Below are 27,366 nucleotides of genomic sequence, written 5' to 3'. Positions count from 1 at the left end.
GATGTGAAAGAGTCTGAAAAGCCAGAAAAGCCTTGGCATGTACTCGCATATTGTCAGTGATTATTACGTTCATAATGAAACGTGTGCTTCTAAAAGCGCCTCAGTTTGTAATGCATGCTCATATTTGTTTAACGTGAGAGTCAGATAAGTGACATCAAGTCTCCAGAAAGGGTGTTGTAAACCGTGGCTCCAGGAGATCAAACACACACACTGAGGTTGTGGGTTGAGGTTGGTCCTCGTGTACTTCGACTATCATACTCTTGTATATAGCACAATACATCATCTATCATAAAGTGACACAGCACTGTCAGCAAATTAGTTTTCCACTTGTATAGTGCCAGGTTGACCTCGAGGGCCACAACTACATTTTATTTTCAAACTGCTACTTTAATGGTGAAGATTACCCGCAGTGCATATTTCTTTCCCAACTAGTAAGAATGTATTGCTGTGACTCTGAATTTAAGCCATTACAGTCAAACATCTGTGGTTGTGCTCACTTTATATCCCACATTCTCATACTTTGGGGGGAAAAGTGACTCAGCAATTCAGAAAGCACCCGTCCTTATTTTGTTGGTGCTGAGTCACGTAGCACGAGTAGAGGTTTTGTGCTGTGTCATCATTGTGACTCAGCACAGTGTGGAGAGCGGTCTTGTGACCAAAGAGCATGTCTCACTGCTGGATGGAACCAGTTGGAGGAAAAAAAAAGGATCCTGAAACAAGACGAGACGATGACGTTGCTGATTTAAACAAAGTGCGCCCACGGTATTTGACCAGTGGAAAGAAGAGGGTATAAATTCCCAAGTTGAGATTTGATTGAATATTGACATTTTAATTTGGGCAGTAAAACACCAGTTATTTTCTAGAAACACACATATTTCGGTGTGAACTTTGACAGGGAATGTGTGTGTGTGTGTACGACAGAAAGGTTACAGTATTAAAGCACAGTGATAAAGATATGCAGGACATGTGCATATTTAGTGCTGCGTTGACACAAGATTGATTGTTTAATTGCTTGGTCACAGACAGAATTTTAAGGCAGATGTGGTTTCAGAAAGGGATGTATTTGTAGTAAAAAAAATAATTTTAAAATTGCCACTTTTCCAACAGAGATATTAACAAAAGCCCTGACAGACATATGAGGATATTATCTCCCCTTCTGGTGATCTAGTCTTATCTAAATGGCCTTCGCTCTGTTTATGACTGAAGAACAGCTGTTTTCCCTGATGGCAGATTAGCATAGATTAAAATACACTTCTAGCCAAAAGAAAAACATGAGTAATGTTACATAACTTGCAAACACACAATAAATTAACCTTGTGTTTAGAGCATAGGGACAAATTAAAGCCCACCTGGAAGAAAACACAAGTGCTTTTAGTCCGTATTATGACAAGAAACATTCACCCGCCAAAACCTTTGAACTTGTTTCACAGATAAAAAAAAGAAAGAAAAAGAATATGTAGGTCAGACACATATTTCCTCTCTGGGTCTTTCGTAGCTACCTGCAAATCAGGCTGGAAAACTAAAATAAACAAAGCAGAGAGCAGCCGAAGATGGAGGTAGGAAGTCATATGGTGAAGAGCAGGCATTCTGTCGTCTTGATGTTGTTGTTGTGTATTGTCTGCCCTGGACTTGAACACATTAGTGGAACACTGCATTAGCTGTTTCCCCAATGTCTGCAATATCGTTTAACTATCAATAAATCACCAAAACCCAACAATGATCTGATGAGCGAGAAGAATCTGTGTAGACATCCTTCATTTTAAATCCATATTACACACAAAGAGCCGTACCATTGCATTTAAGTGACAAATTCCTGCATTTGTCAAAATGAAATATTTTTATATGTTAAAATATTTAACCTTCTCTGATTTCATTCTGCTGACTCGTAACCTGTTGGACAGTGTTTCTTATTTCACCTTCATTTTAAAGTTGCATGTTCATTTATAAATCTCATAAGATCTTGGGTATGATATTTCTTGTTTGCTCACTGTTAATTTCACTGACATCTTGACATTTCCATGGTCACAGTTCATTTGCTTACAGGTCACACGTTAACTCTACGGACGTTAAAGCGGTGGAAATGGTGGAAATCTGACACTCTTCCCCACCCGCTGCCTAGCTTTCTTTGTCCTCTTGTTTTTTCATGCAGTCGGGATCCAGACACTCTTCCACTGCACGGCACTTCTCCACATCTCCTCCAGGAGCGAGGGATGAGACCAAGTCCAGTCCTTCCCGCCGTCCTCCTTTTGGCAGGACAGGCGCAGGGTTTTCAGAGGGCTGGTGCAGGTGTACTGGAGGTACTGACAGCCCTACGGCAGCAAAGCAGAGAGCAGGGGTGAAGATGATGATGTGTGGCCGGGCTGTTGTTGAACCCCACGCCTCTTTTTACCCCCCAATTGAAATGTAAACACTGGTGTACGTGTCAGTGTTTAGTCCTCACCTCAGCACTGCCCCAGTACCAGATGGCCTTTATGACGCTGTGAGTAGCCAGAGCCACTGTCAGCTGGTCTCTACTTCCTGTAATGATGTTTACCAATCCTGCCGGCAGGTCTGAAGACTGGAGCACCTGAGGAGGAGGAGGAGGAGGAAGATCAGTGTTTACAGATACACATACAGGCGTACACATGCGTTTGGAGGTCCGGTTACTGATATCGCCGGTTAGAGACAGGGATGTACCGACTAGAAGCTTCATTCACCCCACTGTCGTTGGAATTTTAAATATTGACGTTTTAACTGATGGTTTGTACTTGTTGCTAATTTTACTTTTATTAATTTCCGTTCCTCTTCTCTCTGGATACAGCACATTTGATATTTTGTGGTAAATGCTTTCATTGTGAAGCATTTAGCAAACTTTTGTTCTGACCAGCATTGCTGCACGGCACATTTTAACATCTCATCACTTGCCTGAATCAAAGCCAAGGCTGGTAGCGGATACTTCTCACTGGGGACCATGACGACAGCGTTGCCATTGCCGATGGCCGCCCCGAGAAGCGTCACCATAGAGAGCAGGGGACTCTCGTCGGGGAGGACGACCCCCACGACTCCCAGGGCTCCGGGGAGAGAGAGAGCAGAGCCAGACTGTGGGAGGGCCTGAAGGGAGAGGGACACAACAAGAAATAAATGGAGTTTATTAATAATGCAGTTAGAATAATGCTACCAAGCATCCTGACAATCATCACATTTGATCATTATTGGTCTACTAGCACAATATAAAAAAAGCCTCACTGGAGATCCTCCTTGCACTTTGTCACAGTAAGCTGCCCAATCACTGAGCCTGGCGATGCTGAGCTCCACCTCCTTATCAGCCTCGTCCATTGAGAGGCCGGTCTGAACATTAATTGATCCGGCTATGTCCCGCCTCTTTGCCTCCAGGCCCTTGGACAGAGAGTAGAGAGACTGAGCGCGTGCAGACGGACTCTTTTTCATCCAGCTGGGGGAGGGGAAGAAAGAAAAGAAAGAAAATGTTATATATCTTTACCATTATTTAGGTTAAGATACCTAACCTGGGAATGATGGTTAGAACTGTCCTGCAGACACACTGAGCTCATACTGTACTTTAATGGTTTACGTGTACCGACATGAAGAGCCGTATGTTTATTGGATTTCAGCATCATGTGCTTTGTTTATGTTCTTCGTATGACTCATTACATTTCTCAAGTTGGAGTTTGACTGGTAATAAACACGCACAGCCCACTTGGTTGGGAAATACGTTGGTGCCTCTCTGGATTGTACAGAGGTGTGTCCTTGTGAGGGTCTAACATGAAATAATGTCTCTTATAAAAGTTTCACTTCCAAAAGTTGTATTTCGGGCAAAACGTACAGGTTCAAAAGATCTGGTTAGACAAAAACAATTGTTTGCATATTTTAAGAATGAAAAAAAGGAATAATTTGCTCTGTGTATTTAGTGTGCGAGCAAATGTTGTTGCTTTTGTGATATTTATCAGTTTAATATGATCCCTTGTTGCAACAGTTTATATTGCTGAAAAAACGAAACAGTGCTAAATAAAAAATGTAACAAGGGGTGTGCTCTTCACCACATTGGATGTGTAACTGTGTCCACTGTGGGTTTGGGTTTGGGACTTTGAAAACACAACACGGACCTATTTGCAGCAGGCGATTTATAAATATTTAAGCCCCGCAGCAGTAGAGCTGAGCCAGACTGGAGGCTGATTCAGAGACATATAGTGTAACTGACACACACCTCAGTCAGATAAAGAATCAATGAGTCATGCAGACTAGATGACCATATTCCACTGAACAACCCTCTGGCCCAACACTTCCTGCTTGGGGATGGAGAGGTTGAGCTTAGCAGGTAAACATCAGCCCTCATATAAGCTCTCACCTAGGCTGGACTTTGACAGCGGCCTCCACGGCATTGCGGACGTCTTTCCGGCCTCCGTCGGGACAGTAGGCTAACACACTGGCGCCCCCTGGTGACTGCACAGCCACACTGCAGCCAGACACCGACTTACACGGCTTACCACCAACAAACTGCAGGTAGACCTTTGGAGCACTGATGGGAGAGGAGGGAGGAAGCATGTAAGCTGTTATTTAAATGACTTGCACCCCCCCCCCCAATTCTGTATTAAGCCAGTATTTCTGCACAGATGTGGATAAAGATTAGTTTATAAATAATTTATATTATATAATTAGAATTATACCATGCTTTGATTGTTTCCGACTAGTGCTAGCCAAACATTTCCAATGACTCCAGAGCGTCGTATAATCAAAAAGGTTTCTACGGAACAAAAAGTGCTCAGCATTTCAAAAACAACATTTTCACTGCGGTGAAAAGAAACCCACCTGCTCTCCCACTGGTTGCACACAAAGGGAGTTATATTCAAAGAAAAAGACTACATTAAAAAAAAGAACTAACTTATTCAAATCTGATGAATAACTTTATTCAAATTGAGGATTTTTATCAAGGATTTTTTTAGGGTGATGACACCATAGTATGAAAAAGTCAATAAAAGTTTAAAATAAAAAAGATATTTGGTACAGCCCTGATACTTAGAATACATTAGTAATGTGCTTATAATGCAGCTATGATGCCTTGTGATACCTTATAAAACATGACTTAAAAAAATGAAAAGAGCATTATAAACCCACCTGGCAGGATTCGAATCATCAGGAATGATAGCCGGGATGGACGCTGCTGTTCCAAACTTGGAGTAGTCCATAGAGACAGGGGAGGAGCGAGGAAGAGGGGAGGAAGACGAGGACGGGCGTAGAAACTGGTATAGACCCTGGTAGACAGCGGAGAGCAGGTCGTTAGGTTTGTTCCCTGCTCGGGCTGGTGAAGAAGTCACAAATAGTCGTACATACCTCTTGTCCTCCGTCAGTGCAGGTACCGCTGTCTTTGTGACCAGAGACAGGCAGACAGGGGTCAGACACCGAGTGGGAATTCACCCACACCGAGCCAACTGACAGACTGAGGAGAGATGAAGAAGGAGAGAACATCAGTAGGGAGTGAAAGAGCCTTTTCTCAGCAGACAGTTGGAGAAGTCAAAAGTGTCTATAGAAGTCTCAGGGAGGAGACGGCGAACAGGAAGCACTTATTGCAGTAGTTACTAAATGGACATTCCAGTCTTTAAGGTGCCTATAATGAAAATTGTACAATTGTGAATATCAGCCTGTAAAGAAAAGATAAGAGAAAATGGAGAGATAGGAAACATTTACTACAGTGAAAGTTTACAAGACAAATAAGGTGATTTGGAAGAAGACTGACAAAGAAAGTGGAAGATTTAAGTAGAAGATTTAAGAAAAACACGATACGAAGAAGAGGAAGAGGAAAATAAGACGGTACCTCTTAGCCGTCTCCAATGCCAGGGTGAGGTCTTCAGTCCAGATGGAGGCTGCCTGGCCATGAGGGCTGTGGTTCCCTGTGGAGGACAGAGATCGTTACAGTGGCACAATACAAAGTGCATTACTTTTACAAAACAATGGAAATGCGATAAAAGTTTCACATAATATCTCAATGATGTCCCTCCCAAAGTTTCAAAGGGAACCTAAGGGCCTCTCTACATCCATGGAGGCTTCCTCACCAAGGACCACTGCCTCTGTGTTGCTTCTGAAGGTCATGAGAGGCAGCAGTGGTCCGGGAGAGGGGTTGACTACGAATGGAGAGGAGGGGGCCGCCCCGCAGAGCACTGTTGGAGGGTACTGAGCGCCTGAAGAGGGGGCGGCGCAGGACTGAATCAGCTGGGGGAGCAGGAAGAGGAAAAAGTAAGAAAACAGAAAACCTGTAGGTCACGGCTCATTATTATTTTTTAACTCCTTAATTTTCCTACTTGAGTTCGGCATATATTAAAGAACCTCCTCTCCTCTCAGCCACTCATTTGGACCATCGCTCTATAAACCGCTTTTTCTTTGTGTTTTTTGACTAACCGTTGCCCCCTGCTGCTGAGCGTCCCGTACTGCAGCGTCCACCAGGCCTCTGTCTCCGTCACTGTGCAGGGCCACGCACTTCATGCCCGCCATACGGAGGCCGAGACGGGCCACAACGCTGTCCACTACACTCTCCTGCACGCACAGCACCCAGTGGACCTGAGCGGAGAGAGGAAGGCAAAACTGTTAATGGGGATGGTTCGGATTTTTTTTGGGGGGGGTTGTGTTTCTACTGATCCGTAGTCAGTGTAGATGGCGGTCGGCAAGGAAAAACAGACAGGAGTACAGTAGTTAAAAAAGGAAATCTGAACCCTTTAAAGAGAAGCGGTCTAACAGGATGGCGTGAAACACTCTATCCCTCTGTAGGATAATCTCTTTAGTGCACCTCTCTTTTCTTCTTGAAGGCCGCCTCTATCACTGCGTCCACTGCGCTGTCGATGTCGGCCGACTCAAAGATGATGAAGGGACACCGAGCTCCGATGTTAGGGGAGACAGAAACAGGAATGCCCATCCCCGCTGTGGACTTACACAGCAACACCCCGTCCTGAAAGAAGAGGGGAAATATCGTTTTAACAAAGCAGGAAATGCGAGGTAACATTTTAGGCCATTTTGAAAGCTTTATGAACAAATGCATCGGAGGGCGGCCAACGTTGGGGTTGGGAATGTAACACCAGTTCCCTCACACGCACCTGCTTGTTGCCGCTGTAGGCGACGTAGCCGATGTTGGCGTTCTGAGCCACTCTGGCACACAGCGACATATCACTTCCTGTTAGGACATTGAGTGCCCCGGCAGGAAGTCCTGCTCCCGTAAAAAGCTGCGCCAGTAGGAGAGTCGGTGGGGCTCTGCTCCTACCAGGGACAACGATGACAGAGTTTCCTAGAAGGAATAAATCAGAACTCAAAACACCTCTTAGAACAGTTATGAACTTCAAAGTCGATTTTTCAGGAGGTTGGAAATGTATCCAACAAACTGCAGGCTACTGAACGCAGAGCTTCTTTCTGATGATGAATGGCCTTTAAGTTAAATGTCACAGGAGCAAAAGAAAAAACACCCTGTAACAGCTTGGGGTTCATATGGTTCATTATAATAGATCACACGAGAAAACAATAGAGTAAGGATTAGCTGCAGCCTCAGATATTAGTTATGAGGGAACTTTTTCAGAGTGTATTGAATTGTGTGCGTGTGTGTGTGTGTGTGTGTGTGTTACCCATGGCCAATGCTGGTAGAACTTTGAGCATAAGGGAATAGAGAGAGCAGTCATCAGAGGTGACTACTGCCACCACACCTGGGAATCAGGAAAAACCACAGGCTTAAAAATATAAATATATACAAATATTATTATTATTTTTATTTTTTAACTCTAACGAAAGTGAAAACTAACACCAAATCCCATGTTAAACTCACCCAGTGGCGTCCAGTCGGGAACGAGAGCGTCTCGGAGCTGCGCCCAGCTGCTGTAGTACTGAAGCAGTCGGATGAGGCTGGAGGGCGAGCAGGAAACCTCGCACAGCTCGCACAGCTCCGACACGCACGTGCCGTGCTGCCCGAGAGCGCTTGCCGACCTGTCGGCAGAGAACAGGGCCGTTAATCGAACAGACCGAGGTTCCCGAGGTGAGTAGACTAGACTAGAGTGAGTTTGTTCCTACCTGAGCAGCACTTTGGCCCTCTGGTGGCAGCTCAGGTCTCCCCAGGCCTTGTGGCCCTTAACGGCAGAGGAGGCGCACTGGGAGACGTCGTCCTCCACGGCACACACCGTGCTGCACAGGTTACCACCTGGAGAGCAACGGAAAAAAACATGCGTGCAAATAAAAATATTTAAAGAGCCCCAAGTGTAAGCTGTGTTGGCTTTTCTTGCATTACGAGTTCAGGCTGCTCTCACCTTTAGAATCAGCCAGGGACCGACTCTGTCTGTCTGCCGGGCGGATACACTTGCCATCAACGAACAGGCCCAGAGAACGTGAATGGTTGTCCAGCCAGGCCTGGTGGAGAGGAGAAAGCGTCAGTCGGTTCTCAAGCTGCCGAGGGAGCCGAAACATACACACTTATTCCAGCAGGAGACCTTTCCAAAAACACAGCAGTCAGAGGTATTGACTGTATAAAGAGCTCAAACTACAACGCTACTCGTTTAGATGTTTTAAACAATAAATGTATTGAAAAAATGTAGCACACATCTTGTTTTTAGAATTGTTTAATATCCCTCTGCACATCCACACAGCAATATTCTCTCTGAGAACTCTATTATTTCACTTCACACTGATGTCAGTTGATATATAGGTCACATACTTCACAGTGACCTCACTTTGTTTTGTTTAAACTCTTTTGACAGATTTCCTCTGTTTCATTTTTTAACTGAATAAATGTGCACCATTGTGTATGATATGCAAGTGGGCACTAAGAAAGAAAAGAAAGTCAGACACAAGCCGCACAAGCTTGCAAAGGGAAGTTTATCGTTTAAGGTCTTGAAAGAGACAACTTTCTTTCTACAAACACTTTGTGTGAGAGTGAAACGGTGTACCTCTCACAACTTGCAGGAAATCGTAGAAAACTGCTTGTCTGACTTTGGAAAGAGCGTACTGAGTCAAAGAAATTAAAGGAACATGGCGGAGCGTGTCAACTATTTACAGAGGATACCAAAGTACAGAGCTGACCTTCTCTGTGCAGAAGGTCTGATGTGACATCATCATCATATTCCAGGACATTATGACAACACATTCAGTCCCTGTACTGGGACATTTTTATATGTATTTTTTACTACACTAACCAACCTACACCTAACACCTGCTTACTTCCAGAAGTCTTAATTATTGGATTTGAGAGACCCCGAGTGTCAGTGTGAAGATTCCCCTTCAGAGTAAACATGTGTCCACATATCTGGCCTCACCCTTGACCGTTCATAACCAGAGCTGTACAGTCTCTGTCACATGGCTGCCTTGTGAGCTACAGACTGTTAATGAACTTCACATGGGTCAAATAGTCTGACGGGAACATGCGCAGTAACACTATACCAGCCCGTAAACAACATGAAGTAGTGTCAAGGCAACCTTTGCCGTCTGACATGAGCCGATAGCTTTACCTGTGCAGTGGCGGTGCTGGAAGTTGCTGCTGGTCCGTACTCCATGCTTTGGAAAATATCGTGCACTGTCTTGGCGGTGCTGCCATCCATAATAGAGTTACTAGAGTGAGTGAGGAAGGAAGGAAGGAAGTCTCCTCGCGCGCTACGTGTTCGTTTTCTTGGTGGCGTTCAATGGTGAAAACGTTTACTTTGAAGTTGTTAATGTGGCAATTACAAGCTATTTAGAGGAGAAGGCTAGCAGGAAGTCGACTGAGGTCCCACTGTACGTCAAAATGCAACGTGCCTCCTCCCACTAGAAACACCTCGCGCTGTGTCAACGAACGTGCAGAGCTAGCCTGACAGACGTCGAGCGAGAGGTTTCCCTTATGCTTACTTCCGGTGTCGTGTCCAGGTTCATTCTGGATTTACTAGATTTAAGCAAACAACGTAATGAGTGTGTGTGTTCTTTATAAGCTATCAACAGCTAATTTAAATATGTATTTTAGATGTATTTAAATGTTGTTAAAACACCAGTTGTATTTTAGTAGGTGGGTTCCGCTCTGTGTGTTTGATTCGTTTTCTTAATCGTAGTGAGACGATAATTTAGATAACATTTTGGTAACTAACTTATAATAACTATTCGTTGACTTTGAATTTTACAAAGTTGAGATACACTACCTCTCTCGCCGTTACCTGTGGAATCAAAGGACCGCCGCAGCCTCATGTTCCGCACGGAGGCATTTTGTCAACGGACCCAAAAAACGAACGAGTTTGCGCCGTACTCACAAGGAAGTGCGGAAAAAATTGGTGCGCCCTTTTCAGCTGAGTTGGCTCATATCAAAAGCTGATGATTTGTTGGTCTTACAACCTGAAATAAATTGCCCCCAAAGTAGGGAGTAGTAATCGGCCACTGGCGACACACGCGACACCTTTGAGAATGCCCCGGAGAAAGGTAAGACAGATGTTTGCAGCAGTCGTTCTGCTGCAGATCGGACACACAACAACATAACGTCATAGTTAATGTTAGCCAAACATCTAACTGTGTGGAAACACCTTTGTCCGCCTGTGAGCTGAAATGCAATTCTACAAGATGCCGCTAATAAGTCGTGGGTGTGTGTTGAAATACGGACGTTAGCAGAGTCACTCGACTGAGCAATCGGTTTGTGTTGTTGCTAAAAAGCTACGCTAGCTAACGTGTTGCAAGAATGTGATGCAGTTTATGAAGCGTCGCTCCCTCGCGGTACAGTGGGAAGAGCTTTAAACATTTGGGCTTTTAAGACATTCTGGTGATATTCGACCAGCTGGTGGGTTGCATGGAGACGCTGACCTCCAGTGGTGTCAATAACGGCAGCTTTAACTGTTGCTAAAGGGAACAGGCTGTTCTTTGAGTGCTAGGATGAAAACGAAGCGTCCGCACCAAAACAACGCCGCGATTGGCCAGAATCTGGACAGGCGTCGCTTTCATTGGTGTGGCTTTCACAAGCCCCGCCTCCTCTCCAATGTGATTGGTCGTATGCAAATGAGCCCTCGGCTTCTTGTTGTGAAGTTGTCAAACGCACTTAACGTCGAATGTGCGCTGTGGTCCACGCTTGAGTGTAGAAATACATTTCACACTCAGGATTTTTGTATATTGTTTGTTACTGTCTTCTAGTACTAATAAAATGTAGTTAATGTTTAGTTACCATTAATAGACACGCTTAACAGCAGCATTCATTTTGCACAATTTCCACATGAATTCACATTAAGTTTGTACAAAGCTTTCTTATCTTGATTTGATCTCTATCTGTGAATAACTTTAAGCTAATTTTGTTTCATGGTGTAGCTTACCTCATTTGTATTTTAATTGCTCCGTTTCCCCCTTTTTATCCTTTCTGTCCTTATAATACCTATACTTTACCCCATGCGCGTCAATAAAGGGTTATCATATATAGTTAATGTATTTTCTTGGGTGGGCTTGTGCAAAATCAACGTGACATATGTCGTGATTAGAAGAATAAACAAATAAATACGACTGTGAACTAAACATTAAGCGCAACGGGTGAATCTACACATTATTCTTTCACCAATTCATATTAAACAATTGTGGGTTGCCTACTCCTAATATCACATTTGGGTTATTATTACAGAGGGTACAGTATTATTATTATTATTATTATTATATTATATATATATATATATATATATATATATATATATATATATATATATATATATATATATATGCAAATGACACTTTGGCTCGTACTGGAGTCCATGATGAGGTGACACACGTTTATGGGATGTTTCATTAGTGGATCACTCTTTGCTGAGTTGTTGGGTGTTTTTGTATGGTAACAGTCTTTCTAGTCCACTTAATTGACTATACGAACTGGGAATTCACGTGGTAGGTACGGACTCTGACGTTGTGATCAAACAGGGGGGTGTTGGTGCAATACATGCGCGCGTGCAGCATTACTCGGCTTTGTACTCGCGGCCAATGGCGATGAGGCTTTTTTTGAGAATTTATTGACGTCCATCGTGGCAAGAGGGGGCGCGCAGCCGCAGGAGATGTGGAGGGGGTGATGTTCCTCCCCCAGCATGGGATCTTTGTTGAATTACCCGATGGTAAAAACAAACAAACAAACAAACAAATAAAACACACACACACACACACACACACACACACACACACACACACACACACACACACACACACACACACACACACACACACACACACACACACACACACACAGCTTTACTAACACCAGTCTCACATCCTGTTGCTGATTCGTCTGATACTTTAACCACGCTGCCAGCTGATGAACGTTGTTGTTTGCAGAGGACTGCCGGCAGCAGCTCGGACGGGACGGAGGACTCGGATTTTTCCGCCGACCTCGAGCACGCGGAAGCTTCCGAGAACGCGCGCAGGCGCAGCAGCACTCGCCTCACTCGCGCATCGCTGCGCCTCAGTCGGAGCTCACAAGGTAAACGCTCCATGTGACACAATATAACCGTTATATTTCAACTTCAACTATCAACCTTTTTCTAAAACAACCCGAATGACATAACACCAGTTTGTTTTGCCTTGGACTTCAGAAAGATAGAAGTATCATTTTAATTGATCTTATTGTGCCAGTTTCCCTTGTAGGTTTATAATTAAATCCATTCATTATATCACCGTTTTAGTTTTCTGCTTTGTTTAAAAAATGTTTTTAGTGCATATGTTGACCATTTCATATATAGTTAATCTCACATATTCTTTACAGAGCCACACATTTACAGTATAATTTAATTTAAGTGTCATTTGAATAAGCAATTATGTTTTCATTTGGGGATCACAGGGAGACTTTAACCCCCAACCCACACTTGAACAGTGTCTATTATCTATCGGCAGCCCTAATTCATGAATGTGTTCAGCAAGCCTGACTCCGCCCCCCAAAACACACACACACGCACACACACACGCACACACACACGCACGCACCAACAACAGACATAAAAACACTACCCCTACCCCCTGTGTGACCTCTTTCCGCTGTGGCTGGGGGGATTCACAAACGGAGAAATAAAAGGCGACACTGTTTCCTCTGCTTATTGTTGCTGCGCTGTCCTTGTCCCCCATACAGCTTAATAAAAAAAGCACAGGGGCCTTTTTTATTCCCCAAAAAAAGAAGCGGATTCACAAGGTTCAGTGTTCTTTTTTGCTGCAGGATTAATCTCTTCTATATCATTGAGGCCATTTGCAACAAGTAACTGTCTTCTTCTTCCCATTTGTTTTATTTTCGCATGGAGTTAGTCTGTTACCGACTGCTCAGGTTTTCATGCTGTTAGATAGATTGTAAACTTAAGTTTCTAGGAGACAATGAGAGTAGAACGTTATTATTTGAATTTTCTTGATTATTCTTTGCTGACATGATGAAGCCCCTGATCTAAAACCTTATTGCCAAGTATGTATTTCACATATGAGACATTTGCTTTGGTGTAATGGTGCTCAACGTAAACATAGCAAGAGAAAATGTAATTAAAAGTAAAAGCAAGTATTGCAAACATCAAGAGACATAGGTACAAAATAACATTACAATATATCTGAATTAAAATCAAAGAACTGTAAAATTTTTAGAAGTTGTCGTAGCAAGTCCTCGCAATGTAGGAGCTGGAAATAGGATATTTGTGTCTGGAAAAATTTACTTAAATTATCAATTGATCATCAAAATAGTTGTCAATTAAAAAGCCCACTATAATAGTAGGTAACTAAAAGTAGTAATGCCGTAAAGGAAAATAAATGTATGCGTCCAAATTAAATTTCTGAGTGTATCCATTTTTAATCGCTATGTTAATGTTGTAGGGGGTGTCTAAACCATATTGGAAATCATTCCCTTTTAGATAACTGCAGCTCAGTACGCAGCAGTTCTCCTGCAGCCACTGGTCCAGACGAAGGCCAGGATTCAGCGGCAGAGTCGGCGGCGGCGGCGGCAGCAGTGGCAGCGTCCGTCTTTTCCTCTGGGCGCAGGATCACACGCAGCCAGCAGGGGGCGACAAACACCACAGCCAAAAAATACCCACTGCGTCGGAGCAGGTCATCTGGCTCGGATACCGAGGCTAACGGTGAGAGCACCAGTATATGTCTTGGATATAAGACCTAGACATAACATTAAGGGATGCTGTTCAACCCTTTTCATTAAAAGTGGATGCTGTTTTTATGAGAGTGGAAACTGAGGCACAGTTAGGCAGTAAAGTAAGAGAGCAGGGCGAGAGCGAAAGGGAGAGTAAAAGGTAATACTGATGAGTATATGAAGGAGTTGTAAAAGGAAGCTGGAAGAGAAAAGAAGGAATGAGATGACGATGAGGAGGGGAAGGAGGAAGAAAAGCATCTATCTGCGTGTTTCATTCAGTGCCCATTTATGAGACCTGTCTGTGATCACAGCATGTTCTTGATTTATTAAAGAAGACGAATATACCTCGGCACATATGTATCTTATCTTTGTGTTGAATGAATTACCTCACGGAGAGACCACGAACCGTTTTCAAACTTCAGACACTGTAGGAGGTGCTGATCTGTGTCCACAAAAGAGATATATCTGCACCTTAGATTGTTTCGACATTATCGTTTAGTGGGAGTGAAACAATATACAAAGGAATGAGCTAAACATTATTCATTTATTTATTCAACCAAGTTAGTCTGTTTACACATTACAAAGATGAAATGGAAAAAGTCAAAGCAAAATTCTAACAACTCCAAACACAATCAAAGTACACTGACAGATATGCACCAAGATGCTAATGGGTCCCTTTTAGGAGAAGTCCACACGATTCAGGAGTTAAATAGCCATAAACTTATAATCAAGATTCCTGTGAGCGTAAAAAATAATGTTGATGCTTGCAAATTAAAATCTTAGATGCCAGTTTACAAACATTGGGCAAATTCCAAACATCATAGGCCCTCAAACGGACCCTTGTGAAACACACCAGATTTAATGTTAATCGTGGATAATTCCTCCAGAGGTGACAAATTAACCCGGACTATTTGATGGGATAGGAGTGCTGCAGGAATGAGTCCTAAAACCTGGAAATGAGCATTTATTTTGCAATTCCTGTTCCCTCGGCTCAAAGTCGATGGGTTCTTTGGTTAGATTTTTTATGAAATAATAGGGTTTGTCATATTGTACCTCAGTGCGTCTTTGTTCGCTTGCCTTCCTACAGGGTTACTAAGAAAAGGGGATTCGCCTGAAATACATGTTGTAATAGGAAAGATGCTTTGGGGTGTAGCACACATCTTAAGACATTGTGGTCACATGACATCTATTGCATCTGTCCATCCGTGGAGAGCGATCCTCCTCTGTTACTCTCCTGAAGGTTTCTTCCCTTTTTTCCCTGTGAAAGGTTATTTTTGGGGAGTTTTTCCTGATTCGATGTGAGGTCCTGGGACAGGGATGTCGTATGTGTACAGATTGTAAAGCCATCTGAGGCAAATTTGTAATTTGTGATATTGGGCTATACAAAATAAACTGAATTGAATTGAATTGAAGCACTGGCAGGGGTTTTCAATTTCAGAGTTAAGAGAAATGTGACAGGGAGACAAAGGATAGGAAATGGACTGCAATATGTCCCATGCACCTGTCAGTGTTTTCTTCTGCTGCGGTTACATCGGCCTTTACTATTGGATTTCTCTGCCGGCAGCCACTGCTGGTAGGGGGGGCTGCATCTGTGTGTGGTCACATTTGCAGCCGACAGTGAATTCCTGTTAGATTGATTTGTGGTAAAAGATTGAAAAATGGCTTTTAAAAACTTGTTATTCTGTTAGTTGTAGCTGTATTTAGTCCACCATGTGCTATGCAGCATGAAAGTAGCTGTACCTTGCAGAACACAGGCGTTGCTGGTGTACCGCTGATCGGTTAATTTTTGTGTGACTTTAGTTCCTTGCTGGAAAGGGCCATAACGTGAGGCGGTGGAAATATTCTAAAGATAGTGTACTCTTAAACAGATTTTTATTTTTTGTATTGCAGCAGTATATTGTTTTAGTCCTGTGCTGTACTCCTGTCTGTTTCTCCAAAGTGGGACTATAGGAAGTCATTCATATAACCCCACTATTTCTATGAGAAACACTCAAATGAAAATACAAAATGTGTGCACTTTCGGACTCCCCTTTACGATAGATTTATGCAGAGTTCGGCGTCCTTGCAATCATTCCCTTTGTCCTAATTGGTTCAGCAGACCTGAAGCAGGGGGCAGACCGGGACGAGACACCTCCCCGGACCCCGACGGGTAACGCCCCGTCCTCGGAGTCCGACATCGATGTTTCCAGCCCCGGCAACGACCTTGTGTCTTCTAGCAACGACATTGTAGTGTCGCAGGAGGAGGACGAGAGATTGGCCAAAGAGCTGTCGCTCAAAGAGGCCGCCGCCCACGACCTTTCCCACAGGCCCAAACGGCGGCGCTTCCACGAGAGCTACAACTTTAACATGAAGTGTCCCACGCCAGGGTGTAATTCGTTGGGTGAGGGCACCAACACAACAACGTTTCTTTTTTCATTGGCTCAGATGTTCCCGCTCCCATGCACCAACACTCAGCTCTCCGTACATCTCGTTCCCTTTCTGTCTCTCGCTTGTTCTCTCAGGTCATCTAACAGGCAGGCATGAGAGACACTTCTCCATATCGGGATGTCCTCTCTACCACAATCTCTCTGCTGATGAATGCAAGGTGCACACACACACACACACACACACACACACACACACACACACACACACACACACACACACACACACACACACACAAAGACATATCAACAGGGACTCCAGGGAAGCTCCCACCATTTCATGTATTTTCTGTTGTTGTTCTGTAAAATCTGTAAACTTTTTTTTTGCTGCTTTTATGATATTACTCATTATTCAAACCAAGTTTCATCTGTGGGAAATACCTCGTCGCACTGTGACCAAGTGTCCAGTGCATGAAACTGAAGGAAGACAACAGACTTAAATCGAAGTTGTCAAGCTGCGAAGCTTCCAGGAACACGGAGGGGGTTGCTGCTATTTTTTATTTATTTTTCTCCGCTGAGGTTTTTTTTTGTGATTTGTTGGTGGCAGACACAGTGTTGATGTTTTGTTAGGGCAAGGCATCGACGCGCGACAAACAGGCCGAGGAAAGGACGCTGTCGCACCGCCAGGACGAGAATAGACACTCCACAAGAAACCAGGTAACACAGACACAGACACAGACACACACACACACACACACACACACACACACACACACACGTGGTATAACACGTGGTGACACATGCTCACACCTAAAAACAGAGGGATACATGTACATATATATATATATATATATATATATATATATATATATATATATATATATATATATATATATATATATATCCGGAAAGCGTATTCTCTTTATCAGCTGAAGTGAGCAAATTAATCCAGGTGAAAGCTGTGACCCATCCTTAATTTCACCTGTCCGATTCACTTCATCATGAGCTGAAGGTGTGTGTGCCTGTGTGTTTTGAAGGGGGAATTCCCGCATGCCACATGCATTACTCTTAAAAGCAGTAATACCTCAGGTCTGAGATCACACTGTTTCCTCAGTCCAGCGGGCTCAGAGGCAAAGTGATGACGGGCTGCTGTTGGTTCAGTCCCAGTGAGTGTGAAAGGGACCGTGCTCATTGATCAACAGAGAAAAGGCTGCCAATGAGCCGGAGTTGTTCCAAAATCCCTAAACCAGAACAAAATTATAGATTTTATAAAATATCAGGATGAAAGTAATGGCACTGTATAACATATGGCAGTCTGCTGCAAGATATGTGTAATAATTGGGAAGAAAAAGAAAACATGCAAGGCCATCAATAAAAGAGTAGTTTCAGATTTAACGCATACTTTTTAACGGCTCAGGATGTTAGAATTATTTCAAATGTGACACCTCTGAAGGTCGTTTGATATTTGGTCCATAACTTAAAGAGTATATTCATATAAATCTTGTCAGCCTGTGCACCAGTTTGTTCAACAATACGTGAAATGTGAGAAAATACTGTATCATCAGCATATTGCTGGATTTCTTCAGACACAGGCATATCTTTTATATAAAGACTACATAAAAGTGGCTCAAGTATAGATCCCTGTGGGACGCCGATATACTTACAATCACGAACCTTCACAGTTTGTGTTAATTTTTCCATTACATCAAGCAGTAATAAAACATCAATAACACTAGTACACTTAATAGAAAATGTATACATCTCAGCGAGACATTAATTCTTTATCTAGTCTCATCAGGCAGTGCAAAGCCTTCAACCTCAGTCTCTTTGTGGTCTCAGGCCCCATCAGACCGCCAGCTGCGCTACAAGGAGAAGGTAACGGAGCTGAGGAGGAAGAGGAATTCTGGCCTCAATAAGGAGCAGAAGGACAAGTACATGGTAAGTGTGTGAGAAATGAACGTGTTTACTCCTTCATACACCTCCGTATCCTTACCCATTCATATTTTGAAAGTCTTACTCCCCCACCCCCCAACCCCCCACCCACCCCACCAGGAGCACCGTCAGAGCCACGGAGCGAGCAGGGAGCCGCTGCTGGAAAACATCACCAGCGACTACGACCTTGAGCTGTTCAGGAAAGCGCAGGCACGTGCCTCGGAGGACCTTGTAAGAGAGAAAACTCATCCTCACCTCCCTCCCGTACGCTTTTCCGCTACCCTTTGTTTTTTGGTCCCACCCCTCCCCCGTCTGCATTATTCCTCTTCTTCTCTGTTTCAGTCAGCAAACCCTCCTCTGCAGCCACAGGAGGAGTCTGAGATATTTTTGGTAGTTTGGAAAATCACTTCCTGTTATTCTGTTTTTTTTTTTTTTTCTTCTGCTCTGTTACTTTGTGAACCATTCAGATGAAAAGGCATTGTTCTCCTCCAATCACACAGACTGTTTTGTATGTTTTAGTTGACAAATGGCATGTACTTACAATTCTCCCCCCAAAAACACACACACAATAGATTCAGATTTGGCGTTTCAAGCTGCTATTGGTTTGTATTTCACTACTAAATAAAAGACATCTGGAAAAATGTAAGATAGGTGTACTTTCTCTGTCAAATTAATGGTATCATTGCACGGTAACGCAGCTAGTCTTAAATTCCCTTGCCAAGGCCTTGAATCTTATTCACATTATTTAAGTCTTAAATTCAGTTTCACGGATTTTAGAAATACTTGTGTGACACAAATCTTGTCTCCTATTTGCCTCTGAAAATGTCTTAAAAACCCTTGCAGACGACATGTAAACGTGTAAATTAGTTTCAAAGCTTCATCTTTAGGTCTTTTCCTATTGGTTCTCCATTCTAATCTTTCTTCCTGCATCTTGTGATTGTTCTATCTGGCTGGTTGCCTCCACTGAGGTTTTCCTGTGTATGCTCCTTGGTTCACCGGATCCTCTTCCCTGAATAATTGGGATATTTTCTTCTTTCTCTTCTCTTCTCTCCTCTCCTCTCTTTGTTCCTTTTCACTTCCGGGCCCCCATCTCCCCGTCCCTCCTGTCCCGGCCTCTACAGGAGAAACTTCGGCTCGCCGGCCAGGTGTCAGAGGGCAGCAACATGATAAAGACCATTGTGTTTGGCCGCTACGAACTGGACACGTGGTACCATTCCCCATACCCAGAGGAATACGCCCGCCTGGGGAGGCTCTACATGTGCGAGTTCTGCCTCAAGTATATGAAGAGCCAGACCATTCTGCGGCGGCACATGGTGAGGCAGCTCTTTCTCTGGGGCGTCTGCAGGTCCTTTTGAAGTCAGAAGGAAATCAAACTCATGTTTTTTTTTTACTAACAATGCAATGTGTCTTAAAACCTTACTTGCAATTCAATTCAATTCAGTTTATTTTGTATAGCCCAATATCACAAATTACAAATTAGCCTCAGAGGGCTTTACAATCTGTACACATACGACATCCCTGTCCCAGGACCTCACATCGGATCAGGAAAAACTCCTGAAATTCCTCCTGGTCACACACTGTATTGGACTTACCTAGATCTCCAATATCAGATGAATACGAAGTGGGGCTGATACAACACACCAAACAAGTTGCTAGTTTATGCAGACTGTAGTTTCACAAACTTTAAACATAAATGGCAACTTGTACCTTAATCCAATTCCATTTGTCATTTATGTTCTAAATGTCTTTAATTCAGTGTTTTCAGACCTGCAGATACACTGTTTTTAGTAGTATTTTTGGTATTGTGACAACACTAGTCTTGAGTTTGGCAATAATGCAGTGTGTGTGTGTATGTATGTATGTATGTATGTGTATATATATATATATATATATATATATATATATATATATATATATATATATATATATATATATATATATATATATATATATATATATAATGTATCCGTCTGTTCTTTGACATTTCAATGGTCTTTCTACTGTGGATATGATCTATCGTTTTAAACAAAATTGCATTCTTCTTTGATAATTTGTAAAACACCTCTAAATACTGCAAATTCTGACTGGTAAGTTTAGGGAGCGGTACTTTATCGGACCTGAAATGTCTCTGATCGATAACCAAAAGGTTTGAAGCTTCCAGTCAGTGGTGTTGAAGCATCAAAGTGCAAATGGACTGTGGCACAAAATGAGCCTGGGCCTTAGTTCCAACTCTATCCTTACTATCTCGGCTGCCTGAGGCGACTCATAATTGTATTCCCAGACCATGCCGACTCTATTTAGATAGACTGTATAACTTTCCCCTCCTGATTCAGTTCACATCGTTTCTATATTGGAGTGAGAGAAGCTGTGCTGAACTTCATGGTTTGGAGTTTGGATGTCAAACGAATGGCGAACTGTGACCATCAATTAGGAACATCTAAGATGAGGGCAATTTATAAAGCAGGATCCAGTGTAGTCGCAATATCTCTGGCTCCGTTTCCTTTTTGATTATTTTTCTTCTATCCAGAACGAGCACCGTGCAAAACTAAAAGTAAAATGTTTGGCTGACTTCTATATGAACTAACCTGCACTGCTTTCTCTCATCGCTTGTCGCATGAAGGCCAAGTGTGTGTGGAAGCACCCTCCAGGGGACGAGATCTACAGGAAGGGGAACATCTCTGTCTTTGAGGTGGATGGAAAGAAGAACAAGGTAAAAGAGCGACTTTCCCAGAGGAAGGTCCGGGTATCGCCGGGCCTCACGCAAGAACATTCTTGCATTCTTATCAGCTTTTCTTACTCATCTTAAGTCGGACTGGCTGAACTCTGCACAAAGGTGTCAGAAATGACCTTTTTCAGCTGTTCATGAGAAAGTGTGCGTTATTTACATTTGGTCACAGGTTTACTGTTCTGCTTCGCTACAACATAACATATGTAACCATCTCAGTCGTCTCTTTAGGGGACGAGAAACGATTAGGAAATATTAATACAAGGGGTTTTCCAGCTGTAGTGAAAGGCAGACTCTGTACATAACTAGTCAATGAGTCTGGATCAATTGTGAATTTCATGTCATTGGAAGGTTATTTGGCACCTCCCCTAGCTCCTTTACTGTGGGTTTTACAACTGTGCACTGCAGATTGTACCAACAAACAAACAATTTTAAAATCAAGGCAACTCGCCGATGAAGCCTCGTGGTGAGCCACAGATCATCACAATCCAATAAAAACGGTCTTGTTACATCGTAAAAAGGTCCAGACGATCCATTCCAGTAAAAGTTGTTATCCAAAACACATGATTACATCCATAAATATCCACAAACTGGTGTTGCATCATTTCAAATCAGCCGGCAGATATGACAAAATATTTCAGAATATTCCCTGTAAAAAACGTTCTCATGCCCGCACTGATAAAAAACAGGATATCAGACTGTCCGTTGAACTCTAACCTTTCGAATGAAACCAAACTTGAGCCAATAGGATAATAATACATTCCTCTTCACAGCCCACATTAGCCAACCAGAGTCAGCGTTGAAGGAAAGTGCCGACCCTCTTCTTTCGTATATTGTGCGCGCCCACTGAGCCCGATTTGTCAAATGACGCTGGATTCGAATAGCCAATGAAAAGACGAAAACAACGGTATGCCGGTTATGTTGCCAGGTCCAAGGCAAAAACAGGTAATTTCACTGCGTAATGATAACCTTTGGATGTTGGTTCATTGTGCACACAATTTAGTTTCAATTAGGGGAAAAAACATTATAATGTGTTTATGCTTCAGTTACTCTGTGTCAGCAATAGTGAATCTGTCTTATCTAAAATGGAGTCTCCAAATGGCCTTTATTGGAAAACGCCTTTACAGGAACACTAAGAGGGGAAAGGTGATGCTTCCTTCAAGTCCCTTTTTGTTTGATTTGCAGTGTTTGTAAAAAAAACAAACAGAAAAATAACCCGGCACTTCTGGTTGGTTTGCCGCAGTTCCTCTTTAGCTCCAAGTAAGGCCCTGTGTCTCTGGACTTTCTAACCGGTTGTTGTGCCTGAATGTAATACTCCCACACCTGATACATCTCTGTGTGGGAGATTTTCCAGTGTTGTGTTCCCTGGAAACTTTGATGAATTACACTGCTCTCTCTCTCTCTCTCTCACAGATTTACTGCCAGAACTTGTGCCTGCTGGCGAAGCTCTTCCTGGACCACAAGACTCTGTATTACGATGTGGAACCTTTCCTCTTCTACGTCATGACCGAAGCTGACAACACAGGGTGCCATCTAGTCGGATACTTCTCCAAGGTAAACAAATGTCCAGTGTTTACCAGAGAAAAAATAAATGAGCCGAAGTGAATACGCACAGCCAAAAAGATCTGACAAATGACCTACAGTATATCCTCTGCCTGTGTAAATATCAGCTCAAAATGTCAGCTTCCTCAAATTCCCAAATATTAGTCCTTACATCAGCCCCTGAAAAACCCATTTCAGCCAAACCGCTGTGTTAACGGATTCATTCTCCCTCTGCAGGAGAAGAACTCTTTCCTCAACTACAACGTGTCCTGCATCCTCACCATGCCGCAGTACATGAGGCAGGGCTACGGCAAGATGCTCATCGACTTCAGTGAGTGCAGACGCCTAGTGTGTCTGTGTGTGTATCCCACTTGCGTGTTCTTGCATGTGTGTGTGTGTGTGTGTGTTTGCCTCATAAACTTAAAACACAGGCCAAGGGCTTTTGCGTGGCACAATAACACCAGATTTAAGAGGCTCTCTGGAGCACTTTCCCTTTCCTTGTTTTCTGGCTATTACAGTCATTAATTTGTCTTTTTTTCTGTATCCTTATTACATGTCCTCACTGGGAGAAGGTAATGCTTGAGGAGGAGTTTAGCTAACAACAACATAAAGCTCTTTCTGATCTGCCGTTTTAAGGCTACCTGTTGTCCAAAGTGGAGGAGAAGGTGGGTTCACCTGAGCGCCCCCTGTCTGACCTGGGCCTCATCAGTTACCGGAGTTACTGGAAGGAGGTGCTGCTGCGCTACCTGAACAACTTTCAGGGCAAAGAAATCTCCATCAAAGGTGTGTGTGTGTGTGTGTGTGTGTGTCATCTTTTGTGAATGGACCAGAGAACACTGTCGCCACTCCAAGTCAGCGTTCAGGTGATAAATAAGGCAAAACTGGGTTATTTATATATATATATATATATATATATATATATATATATATATATATATAAATATATATCAAAACTAAAAAAAATATTCATTCATTTTCAGAATTTTAAATGTTTGAAAGTTAGAAAAAATTTTTTTAATGTAAAACTCACAACCTTGCCAAAAATGTAAGCCAAATGTATTAACACAGACAAAATTATCATACATTTGAAAAGAAAACAAATATCCCGTGAGGCACGACATTGACCGTATGCTGACATGCTCCCAGTTACAGCTGTGATGTCACGCTTAGGAGAGGTAGCGAAAGCATCCAATAATAGATCAGACGGCAATCAGTGGGACAAAGGAGCGGAGAGTTCAGTAATAACACTCTGTTCCCTCCTGTCAAAGCCTCTTTGTGTTCTCTTTTTTTTGTAATTCCTGCACGTCATTTTACATTTAGGAAGATCTTTTCAACTCGTGCAGAGTAATAGAAATACCTCTTCTCAGTCATTTCCAGTCTACATTCAAATACACTAGATTTGAAAACATTGTGCATCATTCTGGAGCCTTCTGATTAGTTCTCACTATACCGCTGTGTTAGCATGTTGCTTGAAGAGCTCTGGATGTGGTCATACTTGAGTTTAAGTATTTTTATGTTGAGTATTTTTTCAAGCCTCAACAATGATAAACTAAATAAAATTCTCCCTGATTGTCTATGAGACATTACATGGTCATTGGTGCGCTTTAGAGGTGCAGGTAGGTGTTACCTTTAGGCAAAAACAAGCAAGCTGTTTTCAGTCTTTATCCTAAGATAAGCTAACCACCTGCTAGCAGAAACAAGCTAGGTGTTTCCAGTCTTTATCTTACGCTATGCTAACCACCTGCTGGCTATAGCCTTACATTTACTGACCGACATGAGAGTGGTTTTAATCTTCTCATCTAACTCTTGGCAAGAAAGCAAAATACATTTCTTTAATGTCGTCACTGTGAGCCTTTTAGTGTGGCGGCTTCAACATTTCGCTCAAAGCGCTTCTGTGTACAGCCTCACAGAGCCGCTAGCATGGCAGTAGATTCCAAGTCTTCTTAATCAGACAATCCGGATGCCATCACTCTGACCTCCTCTTGTCCCACTCTTGTGCTCACAGAGATCAGTCAGGAGACGGCAGTGAACCCAGTGGATATTGTCAGCACGCTGCAGTCCCTCCAGATGCTCAAATACTGGAAGGGGAAGCACCTGGTTTTAAAGCGACAGGTAGGAAACAAGAAACATCAAATTTGAAATTAATTTCATACCGTTCCGACCGTTTGGTAGGGAATGCCTACTTTGCCCGGCTGGTAGCTGATTGCTTATCACGTAAGCTCTACTAAGGTGCGTTTTTTCTCTGCAGGACCTTATCGACGACTGGAAGGCCAAGGAGACCAAACGCGGCAATGGCAAGACCATTGACCCCAAAGCCTTAAAATGGACACCGCCTAAAGGGACGTAGAGGAGCTTCCTTTCACACTACAAACCCAGAAACACACACACACACACAGACCGATCCTCCGCTGCACTCTGGCATGCTCACAGACCCTGAGCCTGAACCCTCCCCACACACTCTTGTACAAAACCCTTTCAGCAGCTCCAGCGCAGTCAGCCGCTCGTTGTGTCCGCCGTGAACTCTGGGTTCAGCAGTCACCGTCGTGGCTCAACATGAGAGCACCGGTATAATGCCTGGCAAGAGTATTTGTTTGCGCATTACACAAAAATAGGAGGACAAAAAAAGACTCATCAAGAAGGGTTTCTTTTGAAATAAACTCTTGAAATGTAACAAAAAAACAAACATGCATATCATTAATGGTTAATTAATGGTTGTGTTTAGAAGCAAATGAAACACGGAATTACGTAGCTTGACCCTGAATAGTTATTTAAGCTAATACGAGCAATGAACAATAAATTACACGACAGCAGTACGCCCCTGGCTATTACTCACTTAAATTGCATCAATATATTACGTGGCGCTTTTTAAAACATTTGTATAGAATTTTAATTATTTCACAAATTGTTGGTTCACAGTTTATTAACATGATTATTTATGTAATAATGTTTTTTTTTATATATTCAACTGTGCCCACTTTGGGGTTCCAAAGGAGAGGATCAGCTGTTCCCGATTTTATTTTTAGATTTAATATTTCCCGACGAACACTGTGACTAAATTACAAAATAATGAGCTAAGCAAACGGCCGGTGATGGTCTGTCTACGTAAAATCGCCTCTGAGCTCATTTTTTGTCTGAGAAGTGAAAGTAATTGTGCGTTGTGAGTGCACCTCCTTCCTGACACTGGCTAGCACGGAGTGCCAGGCACACCCGCTAACCCAATCTGCGGCAGCCAGTATCGAACCGGTGCTGCTTTTCATTCGGCTCTCGAGGTGGTTGACACAACGCAGGTCTGCAGCGCGTTGACTCATGCAATGCATTTTGGCAGACACAGACCAGCTGGCTGTGATTAAACAGAGCAATGCCTGGGCCCAAAAACAAAATGAATGCAGTTTTAAGGAGCTCAGGTCACATGGCTAAACAGAGACATCCCAAAAAGATTTCTTTTGAGAATTGGAAAACTAAATTTGAATAGGACTAAAAACTAATTCTGGCAATCCATTTTTAAAATCTGATCCCCGTTTTTTTTTTTAAGACTACAGAACAGGTGAGAGAAACGTGCCTATCTACGTTCCTTTCTAAGTTTTGTAGGATCATTTTCAGTAGGTGGGGGGGATCGAGAAATTAAAACTCACCTGGAAGAAAACATGAATGCTTTTTATTGAAAATTAGTATTAAAAAGAGTACTGTAACAACAACAAAAACATTGAAAAATGAACCTGACAAAACATTTTTTTTCACCTGCTTTAACAGATGAAAAATGTTTTACTTTAAGGAAATATCCTGTTTTTAAGACATGAACACACGAGAGAAAAAAACTATTTAGATCAGACTAAGAACATCGATCACCAGATTTTTTTTTATTCCATAAAGATATTACCTTCCATTACCTATCGTCATTATACATATTGTAGTACTTTATGTGAATGGTTGGGTATCAGCTGCAGAGTGATGTTGCCTTTTATCATGCACCCACTACAATTAAATATGATTAAATACAAGTCTTATGAAAATAAAAACATCCGGTCAGATGGTCTCTTTTACAGATTCTCTTTTTGTGTAAGAAACGGTGCTGGATGGGCCAGAGGGTGCAGACATTTCTCTGAGTCTTAACAGTGGCTGTTTGAACCCAGAGCTAATCAATAACTCAGCATCTCCGTCATGCAACAAACACACACACACGCACACGTTGTGTCCAGTATTTAACCCATCGCACCAGTCAGGAAGCTATAGCTGCCACTGGCCGTCCTCGGACCTCGTTGTGTCACCGGGACCGACCCGTCTTCCCTTCTTCTCTTTGACCTTTTATCTTTGGGGCGGCCATGTTGTTTTCTGAAGTCTGACAGTGAACAGTGAAGGTAAACGGGGGATCTCAGCCGTCCTCTGTGTCGGAGCTCCTTTCTGTGTCCTTTTTGTGGTGTTTGTGTTAAAGTTCTCAATGATATTTTATACTTGTTCTACCTCTAAGGTTTACCACTGTATAAAAGCTAGAATTGCCCATTTTAAGCTCCCCCCCCCCCCCCCCCCCCCCCCCCCCCCCCCCCCCACACACACACACACACGCACATTTTTTTTGTATCTGTGTGTTTACATGTGAAACTATATAGCTGTGTTCAGCCAGCAAGAGTTTTCTTTTTTTTCTTTTTTACTAGATGAAAAAAAGAAGTATGCTATTTATATTCTTAAAAGAAAAATGTTAACTGCGTATAATGCAAAAGACAGGTAGAGGATTGCTACTCTATAGAACCGTCTGCCTTGTGAATATGAATATT

At 42.8% G+C, this 27,366-nt stretch overlaps 2 protein-coding genes across 8 annotated transcripts; one reads left to right on the top strand and one right to left on the bottom strand.

Annotated features, from left to right (window-relative positions):
- Positions 1-991: 991 nt before the first annotated feature.
- On the bottom strand, positions 992-9,820 carry aldh16a1 (aldehyde dehydrogenase 16 family, member A1). The gene is made up of 17 exons (XM_034538689.1): positions 9,462-9,820; positions 8,268-8,367; positions 8,035-8,161; positions 7,793-7,950; positions 7,596-7,673; positions 7,077-7,264; positions 6,773-6,931; positions 6,388-6,546; positions 6,045-6,201; positions 5,807-5,882; positions 5,326-5,431; positions 5,110-5,246; positions 4,343-4,513; positions 3,226-3,430; positions 2,905-3,090; positions 2,441-2,566; positions 992-2,309 (listed from the first exon to the last, which is right to left on the bottom strand). The coding sequence occupies exons 1-17, from the start codon at positions 9,549-9,551 to the stop codon at positions 2,142-2,144; spliced, it is 2,391 nt and encodes a 796-aa protein (XP_034394580.1). The 5' UTR covers positions 9,552-9,820; the 3' UTR covers positions 992-2,141.
- A 209-nt stretch (positions 9,821-10,029) lies between these two features.
- LOC117734560 (histone acetyltransferase KAT7-like) lies at positions 10,030-27,104 on the top strand. Of its 7 annotated transcripts, none has more exons than XM_034538690.1 (16): positions 10,030-10,392; positions 12,262-12,406; positions 13,806-14,027; positions 16,131-16,415; positions 16,537-16,619; positions 17,029-17,115; positions 18,238-18,336; positions 18,451-18,561; positions 18,673-18,720; positions 19,452-19,643; positions 20,951-21,040; positions 22,469-22,609; positions 22,835-22,928; positions 23,234-23,380; positions 24,603-24,709; positions 24,846-27,104. In XM_034538690.1, exons 1-16 carry the CDS (start codon positions 10,378-10,380, stop codon positions 24,942-24,944), a joined length of 1,965 nt encoding a protein of 654 aa, XP_034394581.1. In that variant the 5' UTR covers positions 10,030-10,377; the 3' UTR covers positions 24,945-27,104. The 7 variants fall into 7 exon arrangements, with proteins under 7 accessions (XP_034394581.1, XP_034394584.1, XP_034394582.1 ...); XM_034538691.1 differs by having other exon boundaries at positions 10,031-10,392; positions 16,134-16,415; XM_034538693.1 differs by lacking the exon at positions 18,673-18,720 and having other exon boundaries at positions 18,451-18,594.
- Positions 27,105-27,366: the final 262 nt, after the last annotated feature.

Source organism: Cyclopterus lumpus, chromosome 8, assembly GCF_009769545.1.
Source record: "Cyclopterus lumpus isolate fCycLum1 chromosome 8, fCycLum1.pri, whole genome shotgun sequence".
Lineage (NCBI taxonomy): Eukaryota > Metazoa > Chordata > Actinopteri > Perciformes > Cyclopteridae > Cyclopterus > Cyclopterus lumpus.
The sequence above is the reverse complement of the archived record's forward strand: the minus strand, read 5'-3'. Positions and strand labels throughout refer to the sequence as shown.